Source organism: Zonotrichia albicollis, chromosome 29, assembly GCF_047830755.1.
Source record: "Zonotrichia albicollis isolate bZonAlb1 chromosome 29, bZonAlb1.hap1, whole genome shotgun sequence".
NCBI classification, from domain to species: domain Eukaryota; kingdom Metazoa; phylum Chordata; class Aves; order Passeriformes; family Passerellidae; genus Zonotrichia; species Zonotrichia albicollis.
The window spans coordinates 5,603,014-5,615,832 of record NC_133847.1 but is presented as its reverse complement, the minus strand read 5'-3'; the positions used below and the strand labels follow the sequence as shown (position 1 = coordinate 5,615,832).

At 45.8% G+C, this 12,819-nt stretch overlaps 1 protein-coding gene across 3 annotated transcripts in view; it reads left to right on the top strand.

The window, feature by feature from the left end:
• Positions 1-12,819, top strand: part of KDM4B (lysine demethylase 4B) — a 76,146-nt gene that overhangs the window by 51,610 nt on the left and 11,717 nt on the right. For all 3 annotated transcript variants that reach the window (XM_074528477.1, XM_074528476.1, XM_074528478.1), the window contains 5 exons: positions 684-853; positions 5,440-5,879; positions 6,902-7,022; positions 9,441-9,619; positions 10,897-11,119. In XM_074528477.1, coding sequence (XP_074384578.1) covers positions 684-853; positions 5,440-5,879; positions 6,902-7,022; positions 9,441-9,619; positions 10,897-11,119 — 1,133 coding nt within the window. The remainder of the gene's footprint in view (positions 1-683; positions 854-5,439; positions 5,880-6,901; positions 7,023-9,440; positions 9,620-10,896; positions 11,120-12,819) is intronic.

The following is a 12,819-nucleotide window of genomic DNA, read 5'->3' as shown; positions in this document are numbered from 1 at the left end:
CTCCTGTAATCTTTGCCTTAGTGGCATTGACTTTAAAAAGAATGAACAGCATTGCTATTGCCTTGTTAGTATTTGTCTGTTCTTATTAATAAGCATATTTTTTAGTTAGATTTCTTCAAGGACTTGGACCTTCTGAATTTACTGCTGAAAAATCATAGACTGCCTATTGATTGTGCTGTGAGCATTCATTATGGTGTGTTTTTGGGAACTGGCAGTGCTGGGTAATGTCTCAGAGCTGGAAGATGATGTTTTGCAGACTTCCAGCAGTTTGCCAAAGGGAGGCACGGACAGAATGAAAAGAAATAATGGAATGAAGGCAGAGGATGAAAGAGAGATTTAAACAAGTTTTCATCTGTATGTTGAAATACAAGCAAAATAGATTGAAAACACAATTAAAATCACTTTAACTGCAGCTTGTGAGCTTACATTAGTAATGGTAGGAAAAAGCTCTTCAGGAAACCCAGACAATTAATGGCTGCTGTGAATGGATCTTAAATGTTGTGTTATGCAAGGTTCATCTGCTCCCTTTCAGATATCTCTTCTGCCCTGTAGCTATTTTAGCTACCTTGTGTTTTCTCTGCAAAGAAGATCCTTTTGTTTTTTTATTCAGCTTTTAAAGTCAGTGATGGTTTTCTATTTTGAAGGCTGTTCTTTTATGTCAAATCACACTTCTGTACTTTCAGGTCTCACAGAAAAAGGAGTCAACCCAGAAGACACAAAACAGAGGATCAGAAATCTCTTGGGGATGTCATGGCTATTGAAACTGCCTTGGAAGATGTGAAAGTAAAAGAGGAGCTGAAAAGGGGGCCAGATCTGGAGGAAGAGGAGAGAAGCAAAGGGATGGAGGGAGAAGGTGAGGCCAGAGCAGTGAGGAGCTGGGGTGAGCTCTAAAACACCTCTGTGAATAACTTGTCTGCTGCTGTTGATTTCTGTTGAAATATCAGCAGAGTTTTCCCCAATATTAAAAACTCACTGAAATATGTCATCATTCACAGCAGCAATTGATTTTTTCCCTCCCTCTAAGGATTCAATCCAAATAGCTTTTTTGGCAGGGCTTGAAAATTCTACAGGCTCAAACTATTCCAGGATTGTAAAAAATATATATTATGTGAGGAATATTTTAAATTATTTCATAGAGAAACAAATAGATGTATTTTTATGTCCTGCCCTGAAAAAAGAATGATTTGTGCACTGCCTTGTGCAATTCATCTTTCCTCTTCCCCTCCCTTTGTTCCCATTTTTCAGAAATTCAGTTTGGGTGGGATCCACAGCTGCTGCACGAGTCCCACTTGGGTTTCTTTGAGTTTAGCTGGGCCAGGGAAGCTTTGCAGCTTCCTCTGCATGAAATATAAAACCTTTGCTGAAAATAAAACCAGGCCATGACAACTCCCAGTCCTTTGGGATTCCTCCTGCACATCCAGTCCCCTTTGTGCAAGGGGCTCTTTCTGTTGCACCTTTTTCTTGGCTGTGTAGAAAAGGTTGGAGTTATTGCTGGGAAAAAGCTGCTTTTTCCCCCTTGATGTGTGGAGAAGTGTTTTTTGTGTCTGTGACACACTCACTCCTTCTTTGAGGCTTCTCCAGCACTTACAGGGAATTAATTTACATCTATTGTATATATCCATTATTTGTTTAGCATTTGGAGAAACTGATGCTGCAAACTGTTTAGAGAACCTCGAGAATGATCATAAAGGAAATCTGTGGAAGCTCTGGGAAGAGCATTGAGGGCTTTGTTCAGTCTCTCAGCTAGACAGTGTATTTTCTCTTTTCATGGGAAATAAGGAGTTGGAAAACCATTGTTGCACAGTGCAGATACTTAATTTCTATTGCCCTAAGCTTGAGAGCATCAGCAGTGTGTTAAATTGTCTGCTCTTAGCTCTTGTACAAGTTTAACACTTGATGCTTGTAATAAATGGCCCGAAAATGCTGATTTTTCTTCGGAGACGAGAGATAAGTGACAAGGACAGATCTGAGATCATTAGAATGGCCAGGGAATAATAAAAACTCTGTTCTAGCTGAATGGCTTCCAAATCATACACTTCCACTACTTCTGAAGAGCTCTGTAACTGTTGGCTCAGGAGGGAAAAGCTTATTTTCAGCACCATTGCAGAAGTGCCACTGGAGCAAACTCCAGCTTGGTGTGGCTGCTTGCAAATGTTCAGCTTTCCTACTGCAATACAGCAATTAAATCCCAATGGCTTCTCTAGTTTTCCACATCCTGCTGTCTGCATTGCCTCTCACCAGTGTCTCAGGGTTTCATCTTGAAGAAGAAAACAGCATCTGTTTGGATGGCCCTGCTTGTGGTAATGCTGCTTCCACCCCCTCCTGCACTTCCCTTCTTTATTTCCCTGGTTTTAATTTGACTTCATTTTCTATTACACCAGAAGACATGACCTTGAGAAGGAGAAAGAATGAGATTTCAAAGTAGTCATGGTTCCAAAGTAGGTCTTGTGCTTTGTGTTGGTTGTTTGGACAAGCTGAGTATTTATAACTCGAGGTTTTCAGGATTTCTGACCCAGATCCCTTATGGTGTTTACTTTTGGTTTTTATGACTCAGCTTTATATCCATAATTTATTATGTTGCTATTAATACATTTAGAATTTTAGCAGGTTGTCTTGGGACGTTAGGAAGGAGAGTGTTGAGGCTTTGCCCTTGTCTGGGGGCGCTGAGCAGCAGAAATCCCCCTGTGAGTGAGCAGGGGAACTGCAAACCTGAGTGCACCTCCAGGGCTGGGGGCTCCAAACCTCCCTGGCAGCCCCTTCCAAGCCCTTTCCTGCAGGAATTCCTGCAGGTGTCCAGCCTGACCCTGCCCTGGGGCAGTGTGGGGCTGTTCCCTCTTGTCCTGGTGTCCCCTGGAGCAGAGCCTGCTGTCCCCCGGCTGTCCCCTCCTGGCAGGAGCTGTGCAGAGCCACAGGATCCCCCCTGAGCCTCCTTTGCTCCAGGCTGAGCCCCTTCCCAGCTCCCTCAGCTGCTCCTCAGTTTCCTGAGCTGGGAAATTCAGATTGTGGCAGCACAGCTCTGCCACTCATGTTTCTTGTGGTGTCCCACCCACAGCTGCCATCCTTCATCCTTCTGCAGTGGAAGGACAGGAAAGACATTCCTTCTGAACCCACCTGTGCATGTGTGCCCTCAGGTCCTTTTCCTTCCTGGAAGTGTTCAGGATAGCCAGATAAGGCTCGTTGGAATTTTTCCTCCCTTTTTCCTGGCTTCTGATTCCGTAGATTCACTTGCAAACTGGTTTGTTCATCGTAATGCAAAAACTTTCAAGCACAGTTCTCGGTGCCAGCTGCTGTCAAATTACCCTTTAGAAGTCAATAAAGCTGGTGAATGGCATTTGTGGTGCTGTTGGGGAGAGAATTCTTGGAGTGTATAGAGAGTAAATATGATCTGGTTTTGTGCAACTGGGGAGAAATCCAATTTGCCTTTCATTCAATATGTTTGTTTCTCTAAGGAAATTCAATATTCCTTTCTCTGTGATAGAACAAACCAGTTTATCTGAGGGACTGCCTACATGAGTACAACTATAATTATTTGAGCTGGATTTGTTCCCATTTTTATAAGTTAGTGTAAATTGTAAATAAAGTGATCAGACTTCTGTGGAGTGCTGGGGTTAAGGTGATCCCTAAGGGATTTCAGCAGGGATTTTGGCACTTTATCCTATTGTGGGAGTATTCACCCTTCTTCATGCAGAAACCTCTATTGTGTGATGGTTATTCTGGTTTTCCATTCATGGGTTGGGCTGGTCAGGTTTGGTGTAGCCTGAAGTGGAGGGGTCTGGGTGGGTTGGGGTTGGTGAAACCTTCCCTGGGGTGAGCAGGCTGTCCCTGATAATCCCAAACTGGAGACTCCCCTCAGTGGAGAGCAGGAATTTGAATCCCTGCTGTAAAATGGGAGTGTGTGAATCCCTTCACAGGGAGGAGAGGTGGGGAAGACTTTTACAGGCCAGTTCTGCCTCTGGTGACAATGCTGAGATGTTTATCTGCTCAAGAAGTGTTGTCACATCCATGAGGGCTGTGCAGATAAATCGAGTGACAGTGAGCTGGGAGAAACAAGGACATGGGTGTGAGTAAAGGATATCTCAGGATCCAGCTGAGCTCTGTGCTACACCTGATTTATGCTTTAAAAGCATTTTTTAAAAAAGCTTGATAGCAGAAATTTTTGGGTAATAATGATTCAGGTATCTTTTTTTCAGTTCTTCATTTCCTGGGGCTGTTGGGTACATTAACACACAGTAACACTCAGATAAGAGCTGTGCTTGCAAACACAGGGAGCAGCAAACTACTGATACACAATGGGGGTCTCCAAACTCTTGATTGCACCTCCTTATCAGCAAAAAAAAAAAAAAAATCTGAGCACACCTCCTGATGTATGTCTTTATTTATACTTATTCATATACAGCCCAGGAATACACATGTACACGTGTATTTCTGTGCTAATGTGAATATACAGAAAAACAGAGATTGGAAAAGGAAGGCATAAAGATAAAAAAATGCTGTTTAAATATTTATTTTATTAATGGTACAAAAATATTTCATTCCTGCACCCCAGTGGATGGTTTTGTGCCCCTGACTTTGGAAGACAAAAAACCTGAAGCACAGAGTCATGGCTAATGTGACATATTACAGGTTTTTTGGCACACTGTCCAGTTTCCTAGGGATTTAGATATTTTCCCTCCAGGAAACGTTGCTTTTAGCAGCCTTTGTGTTCCAGTCAGGAATTTAATAGTCCATAGAAATGACACAAGTATTTTCTTTCTGAAGTGGCTTCTCTAGGTCAGTGCTGAGGCACAGCCGAGTGTGTGCAGCTTTCAGAGCGCTCATTGGAAAGCAGCAATTCCATGGTGGAATGTGCTAGCCCAGAGTGGAGCTCTGGGAAGGGAAAGCAGCAATTCCATGGTGGAACGTGCTAGCCAGCACTGAGCTCTGGAAAGGGAAAGCAGTAATTTCGTGGTGGAATGTGCAGGCCCAGCAGAGCTCTGAGAAGGGAGGGAAATGCTGAATTCCATGGTGGAACATGCTAGCCCATCATGGAGCTCTAAGAAGGGAGGGAAATGCTGAATTCCATGATGGAATGTGCTAGAATGGAGCTCTGGGAAGGGAAAGCAGTAATTCCATGATGGAATGCGCTGGCCCAGCACAGGGCTTGGGGAAGGGAGGGCAATGCTGAATTCCATGATGGAACGTGCTAGCCCATCAGGGAGCTCTGGGAAGGGAAAGCAGTAATTCCATGATGGAACGTGCTAGCCCAGCACAGAGCTCTGGGAAGGGAGGGAAATGCTGAATTTCATGATGGAACCTACTGAATTCCATGATGGAGCTCTGGGAAGGAGAGAAAGCAGTAATTCCTTGGTGGAACATGCTAGTCCATCAGGAAGCTCTGGGAAGGGAGGGCAATGCTGCATCCCAGAATTTCAGGGCTCAGTGTCACCTTTCTCTCCACAGGGGAGTGCAAGGCCAAGGCACGGCCCCCGAAGGCCAAGGGCGAGCGCAAGAAGAAGCAGCTGTTCCCCCCTCAGCCCCCGGGGCCTGTCCCAGGGCCCATCCCGGCCCCCCAGCCGCCCCCCGAGGCCGGGCCAGGCCCAGCACGGCCCTCAGGACCCCCCTCAGCCCCGGGCCCGGAGCAGGCCCGGCCCGCGGCCCCCCTGAACGTGGTGCAGCCCTCGGAGGCGCCGGCCGAGGAGGACGACTTCAGGCCTCGGCCCATCATCCCCATGCTGTACGTGGTGCCCCGCAGCAAGAAGGTGGTGTTTGACAAGGAGCACATGTCCTGCCAGCAGGCCTTCGAGCAGTTCGCCACGCAGAAGGGGCTGGGCTGGCGCCAGCAGGGCCCTGGCAAGGAGCAGGATGGCGCCGAGGCCGAGCGCGCCGAGATCGCCGCCGAGGTCAGTTCTTGTGGCGGGATGGAATGGTCAGTCTGACTCCATAGATTCACTTGCAAACTGGTTTGTTCATCTTAATGAACAAAAACTTTCAAGCACAGTTCTCAGTGCCGGTCACATTACCCTTTAGAAGTCAGTAAAGCTGGTGAATGGCATTTGTGGTGCTGTTGAGGAGAAGATTCTTGGAGTGTATATTCACGCTCTTGAAGGCTGATTTATTATTTTTTGATACTATATTAAATTAAAGAATACTATACTAAAGAATACAGAAAGGATACTTACCTAATGCTAACAAGATAATAATGAAAACTCGTGACTCCTTCCAGAGCCCCAACACAGCTTGGCTGTGATTGGCCAATGAGTCAAAAAATTGACATGAAACCAATGAAACAATCACCCATTGGTAAATAATCTCCAAACACATTCCAAAGCAGCAAAACACAGGAGAAGCAATGAGATAATATTGTTTTCCTTTTTCTCTGAGGCTTCTCAGCTTCCCAGGAGAGAACTTCTAGGTGAAGGGATTTTTCCAGAAAATGTGACAGTGACAATCAGTGGCTCGCAGGCTGTGGTGGCCAGTGTGAGGACAGCCCCAAGGCCAGGCTGGGTGCAAGCACCACCTGGTCTAGGGGTCTGCAGCCCCATGGCAGGGTTGGAACTGGATGGTCTTTTGGGTTCCTTCCAACCCAAACCAGTCTGGGACTCCATAAATCACGATTTCCGTGGAGTTCCCAGCTGTGTATGTGGTTAGGCAGACTTTTCACGAGCTGATGGAATTGGCAGCTTGCAGATGTTCTGAGGCTGTCCTGATTTGAAGAAAACTCTGTAGATTACCCAACTTCTTAAGAGTTGGTCTTGGCTTTTATCTGCTCCAGGAATTGGCTCGGAACCCTTCAGTGGTTCAGCCAAAAGGCAGAGAAAAGTTTTCTGTGTGAATCCAAGAGCTCTCTTTGACAGGTGCTCTGCCTCTCTTGTCCTGTTCCCTCCTTTGGGGTGCCCATCCAACTTGTTGTGTTTCCTTCCAGGCTGCTTCTGCCTTCTCCAAGATGAAGATGGAGATCAAGAAGAGCCGCCGGCACCCGCTGGGCAAGCCCCCGACGCGTTCCCCGCTGTCCGTGGTCAAACAGGAGACCTCGAGTGACGAGGGTGAGTGAGCAGCACCAGGGCCCTGGGCAGGTCCTGTCTGAGCCAGGGAACTGCTGCAGCCTCTGACAGAACTGGGTGGCCTGAAACCCTGTGTTACACGGAGCTGGTAGGAAATGCAGCGTGTTCCCGTTTTGATAACCCAGCTGGAAACAAAACTCTCCAGTGGGAGGTGTCGCTTCTCGCCTCCCACCCTTTTTTCACTCAAGAAAAATATTTTGCTGGCTGCAGAATGAGGCAGCATTATGGGTAAAGGGAAAAGAAAAGTTTGCAGAAAATAATATCTTAAAGGCAAAGCTCTGCCTTGGATATTGCAGTGGGATGAGAGCCGGTCCTTGGAGGCAGTGGAGGTCAGATCTGCTCTCATGTGTGTGAGGAAAGTTAGTTCTAACCTTTTGCTTGCCTCCTAATTCACATCAGTGTTGGGGTCCAACTTTCCTTGGCAGATGCAGAAATGAGAATTAAAATGTTTTTTGGTGTTTAACTCTACATCACTGATTCTTCTTTCCCCACATTCTAGTCTCCAACAGTCTGGACCAAGGGAAAAGAAAAGATTCTTACCTCTCACTGTTTTGTGGTGTAATTTCCAACTTTGAGGCCTTTTCCACATTACTCAGAATATGGACAATGCCCCAGTAAGGAGCTTTTGTGTGCTGGGTCAGGCACGTGGGTGTAGCTGGCAGTCTGCTCACAGCTCCTCATTCCAAAGGACATCATCTTTCCCATTCAGCCTCCTTCACGAGTGCATCCATTGATTTTAGAGCCTTTTCTTGCCTTTCCTCCTGCAGGAAAGGCTTCCCCTGAACTCACAGAGCTCCTTCCTCACCAAGGAGGATGCATTTGATGCCTTCCAAGTGTGTAACACGGACTGAAGTGTGCAGAGGCAGCTGAGACTTGTTATCTTGTTTTGGTGTGAGACCTTGGAACCAGCTCAGAGCTGGAGGATCCTCATTAGGCAGATTCTTCTCACTGCTTTGACTTGTTGGATGCTGTTTGGGGACTTGGCTGGTGGAGCAGGAGCAGCTCTTGTGGAAGCTGGCATTTCTTGGGGAGTGATTTACAGCTCTGGTGGGCAGAATCTGATCAAACAGATTCTTCCCTCCCCACCAGGGAATAGAGGCAGCTCTCTGCACCCCAGGCTTTTCCAGGGAATGATGTGCAGGATGAGCTGCAGGCTGCAGCAGGAACAGTGAGCATGTAAATTAAGGGAATGCACATTTTACACAGAGATTCAGCCCAGACGAGCTGTTTGCAGTGTGGGAGCCATCCTGAATGCCTTGTGGATCCATCCTGGGAGGAGCCAAGGTGACAGCACACGACAGCCATTCCCTTTCTTCTCTCCATCTGTCACTCTGGATTAGGCTGCTGCTTTCACTGATTTCACTGGTGTCATAAATCCTGCACTGTCACCTGATGTGCCTCGACTGAAATTTGGAGAAATGTGGGTTTTGATTCATGTCTTGTAAATAAACACTTTTTAGAGGGTAACCCTCATATGAAATGTGACAGAGCCACACACCCAGCACTCATCACCTTAAAAAAGGGATTAATAAAACACAATAAAATTTCCACATTGTCTGACAAAAATGTTATGGGCAACATTTAAAATCTGAGATACAAACTCAGCCATTAACATTTACTCCAAGCTCCTTTTATCCTTTCAGGTAACCCAAGAGTCAGAAAATCTTCAAAGGGAGGGAGAGCTGGGGAGGAGACTTAGACTTGTAGAGCAGAACATAAACTGCTTATTTCCAGTAATTAACAGTGAAGCAGTGAACAATTTGGTTTAATGTGCTGAGCTCTGGGGATAATGTTCTTCCAAGATGTTGTTGAGTTCCCTGTTCTTTTGGAAACTTTGCAGATTGGTGATGCAGGGAGTGATTTACACTCAGCCTTGTGTGGAAAATGTCTTTAACACTTACAGTGACTCAAAGCTCCTTCGTAAGGAAGGGTAAAGAACTCAGACCCCCAGACTGCCACAGATGGATTCAGCAGTGGTTTAATCATGAAATGCCAAGGACCTTTGAAAGGTTTATAAAATAAAGAACTTAACAAAGTTCAAATGAAATCTCCATGAAAAGGATGGTGGAGGTTTCACAGCTGGAAAAGGGAAGGAGTTACAGAGGCAGTAAATCTCCATTCTCTCCTAACTCGTGGCCAGTTCCTTCGGGTCACTGCTGCTCCTGTCTTGTGTATCCTGTCCCCAGAGGGGATATTCTGTCCATTTAAGGAAGTGTTTGGGGCATGAGCATATGGGAGACCATGGAGGAGTTGAATGCTTTTGTTTATTGCACTTCTGTGTTGTTGAGACCTGAGCTGTTTAACTCACCCTTGCTCCTTTTGCCTCTTCTAACCATAAACTCCTTTGCCTTTACTTATTGCTCATTGTTTTGGGATTTCTTTTTTTCCTTTTCATTCTAGAAATGTTTCCATTTTCTGGAGAGGAAGATATGAGTGATCCAGAGGCTTTGAAATCTTTACTTTCCTTCCAGTGGAAGAACAAAGCACTTAATTTCCCAGCTGAAAGGAAGTTCAATGCAGCTGCTGCCCTGAGTGAGCCATACTGTGCTGTCTGCACCCTCTTCTACCCCTATAACCAGGTAATTCCTCATCCCAGAGGCAGGGAATCATTAGGGTTGGAAATAAATCTAGGATCAAGTCCATCTGTCAATCCCCACCACTGTGTTCACCCTACATCCACATCTCCCCTCTGTATCCATGGGTTTTGTATCCATGTTTTTTTTGGGATGGTGACCCCAGTTCTCTGGGCAGCCTGTGCCATTGCCTGGCCACACCTTCCATGAAGAGATTTCCCCTAATATCTCATCTAAACCTCTGCCACTGCTCACATGGCAGAGTTAGGATGCAGACATTTCTGGTACAGACAAACCCACACAAATTTGCACACCAAAGAAATGTGTTTGGATTTGGCAGTGGCTGGAGCCTTTTTTGTTATCTTTCCTGGCTTCTCTGGCTCGCTCAGTGTTCATTTTGAAATCACACTGAAAGAGCTTTGCAAACACTGTTCCATGCAGAGAAAAGTCACACCAGGCTCCTGTTTCCATACGGGCCCCAGTTGCTGAATTTATGCAAACAAGCCACAAAATAAAAATTTACTGAGTAAGCACATCCATCACCTTTTTTTGGAAACTACCAATATGCTTTGGGAGATGTTATAAGCAGAAAGGCAAAATTCATCAGATGAATTAGTTATTTGTGCAGTTGTGCATTGATTTGTTCTCACATAGAGCCAAATCTGGCTTTGTGTGCCCACCAGGAATTCGTGCCTTAGATACTTGTAACTGTGTTGGAAGCTTTTCCTGAGGACAGCAGAACCCACCTCCCCCTTCAATAAAATCTCTTGATTTATTATACAGACTGAAAATAAAATATCTGTTCTGATTGCTGGCTGTTGTGAGGAAAACTGGGTGCAGCTGAGCTGGTTCTATCCATTGCTATTAACTCTGTCAGCTACCAGAAACCTTGAAATGTCCTTCAGGAGAACTTCTTGCAGGAAAAGTAGGGAAGGATGCCAAGGGGATGGGAGAGAGGGAGGGAAGGCCTTGCTTTTAGGAATATTTTCCTTTTTATTTTTCCTTGGTGTTTTCAGCTGCAGTTTAGGAATTTTTTGCAGAAGAAAACCAGGAAAAGCTGCTCGTTATTCTAATACTTCTTTGAGCTTCCACAACAAATTACAGATCCCAGCTGATGCCTGAGGAAGAGGGGGAGAAGCAAGGGGGGAATCAGGATTTTAGGCTGTTTGTTGGCTGTTTGGTGTCAGGTGTTGGGTGACCTTTTTGCAAGGGGAGTGCTCAGGGTGCAGAGTGAGCAGCATGGCCAGGAAGAGGAGGTTCCAGTGATGGGGTTTTCTCTGCAGTCCTCACAGGTGGAGAAGGAAGCTGCCCCAGCCTCCACAGGGGAGCCGTCCTCGTTCGTGCACCTTTCCAAGTGTGGGCAGAAGACCAAGCCCCTGATCCCAGAGATGTGCTTTACCTCAAGTGGAGAAAACACCGAGCCCCTTCCTTCAAATTCCTACATCGGAGAGGATGGAACCAGTCCCTTGATATCCTGTGCCAAATGCTGCCTGCAGGTTCATGCTAGTGAGTGTTTCACCTTCCCCAGAGCCTTTCAGGAGTTTGTGTGTTGCTGTATTTGAGTTCCTTCTTGGCAGGTTTGTATCCTGTCACTCCCATTTTTATCTTTCTTGGTACAAAGATATCAGGAATCCCAGAAAGGTTTGGGTTGGAAGGAGCTTAAAGCTCATCCAGTTCCCATCCCCTGCCATGGGCAGGGAACTTTCTCTCAAAGCACATCTGTGTATTCAAGTCCATCTTGGCAGCCACTGATCTTAAAAATACGCACCAATATTCTTTTTACTGCTTATTTTGTTGGCTGATTCTTCTCTGTCTCAGAGAAAAGATTCTTTCTTTTGATACCTTTCATTTTTTGTAATAAAGCAGAACTCAAAGGCTTTATTGCACTCTTTTCTCTCACATATTTTGTTCCAATATTGTTCTGTTGGGGGAGGCTATATTGTTCCTGCATGCAGCAGAGATTATGGAGTAGTTTGAGATATATTTTATTAGTGTCTGTGATAGTGTTTGTAGTAATGGCACTTGATTACAAAAGGGAACATATGTCTGTTTGCTTCCCTGATAGTTATGTCTAAAAGAAGATCTGATTAATCCTGGTGGAGTGTACCTTCAGTGGAGATTGTACAGCATCCAGTTAACATTTGTGACGAATTACTGTTCAGCTGTTTGATCTTGACAGATGGGGAATCTTATTTGACTTGCATCAGCTGGAATTACTTTTGTTGTTCCAATTTTAGAGTCTGCAGGTCCCCGTGCAGCTCAGCAGGGCTGGGGAACTGGAAGCAACTTTTGTCTCTGTGCTGAATCTCTGATTATGGTCATTTCTGGCTAATCAGGCCATGGGATGCAGAGTGGATGTGAGGAGGAAAATTTCATCCTCCCTTCACAATTCAGTGCTCCTGCATCTTGTCCATCCTTAGGCCTGCAATAGTCCAGTCTATAGAGTGCTTTCTGTGGCCAAATTCTATTTAGGGATAGAGGGCTGTGGGCAAGATGATTTTAATCTGCAGGCTCAGACCTAGGATCCATCTTTTTTTAGAGAAACTCAGCTTTGTATTTTGGCTGTACTCTCCCCTTGAGGGTAGGACAGGACAGGTGTTAAATCTGATGGAGGCTCCAGTGCCTGGTTGTTTCCTTGTGCTCTGTGATATCCCTTTGACTTTGCTGCAGAGAATCCATTTGCTTTTATTGCAGGATTGCAGTGGTGAGGTGTATTTTGGCTGACTGTAAAAGCAGCTGGCAGCCTGTGTGTTCTTGGGAAGTGCCCTCTCAAACTGTGCTGGGCTCCAGCAGCCAGGCCCTATGGAGAGAGGAAGGTTTGGGAAGGTTTCTGGGCTTTTGAGGCACTGACAAATCCATAAAAAGAGCAGATTTTTCTTGCTTTATCCCTATGGGACAACCTGGGGTGAGGTAAATGGGACTGTTCTGCCCTCACAGAATCACTGAGGTTGGAGAAGACCTTCAAAGCCATCAAGTCCAAACATCAGCCCAGCACCACCACCCTGCCCACCAGCAGCCATGTCCCCAGGTGCCACATCCATGGATGTTTTTAACACTTCCAGAGATGGTGATTCCACCTCTGCCCTGGGCAGGCTGTTCCAACCCTTTCCATGAAGATATTTTTCCTATATTTCAATCTAAACCTCCCTTAGTGCAGCTTGAGGCTGTGCTCAGGGTCTGGCTCTCCCTCAGCTCAGTTTTGGACT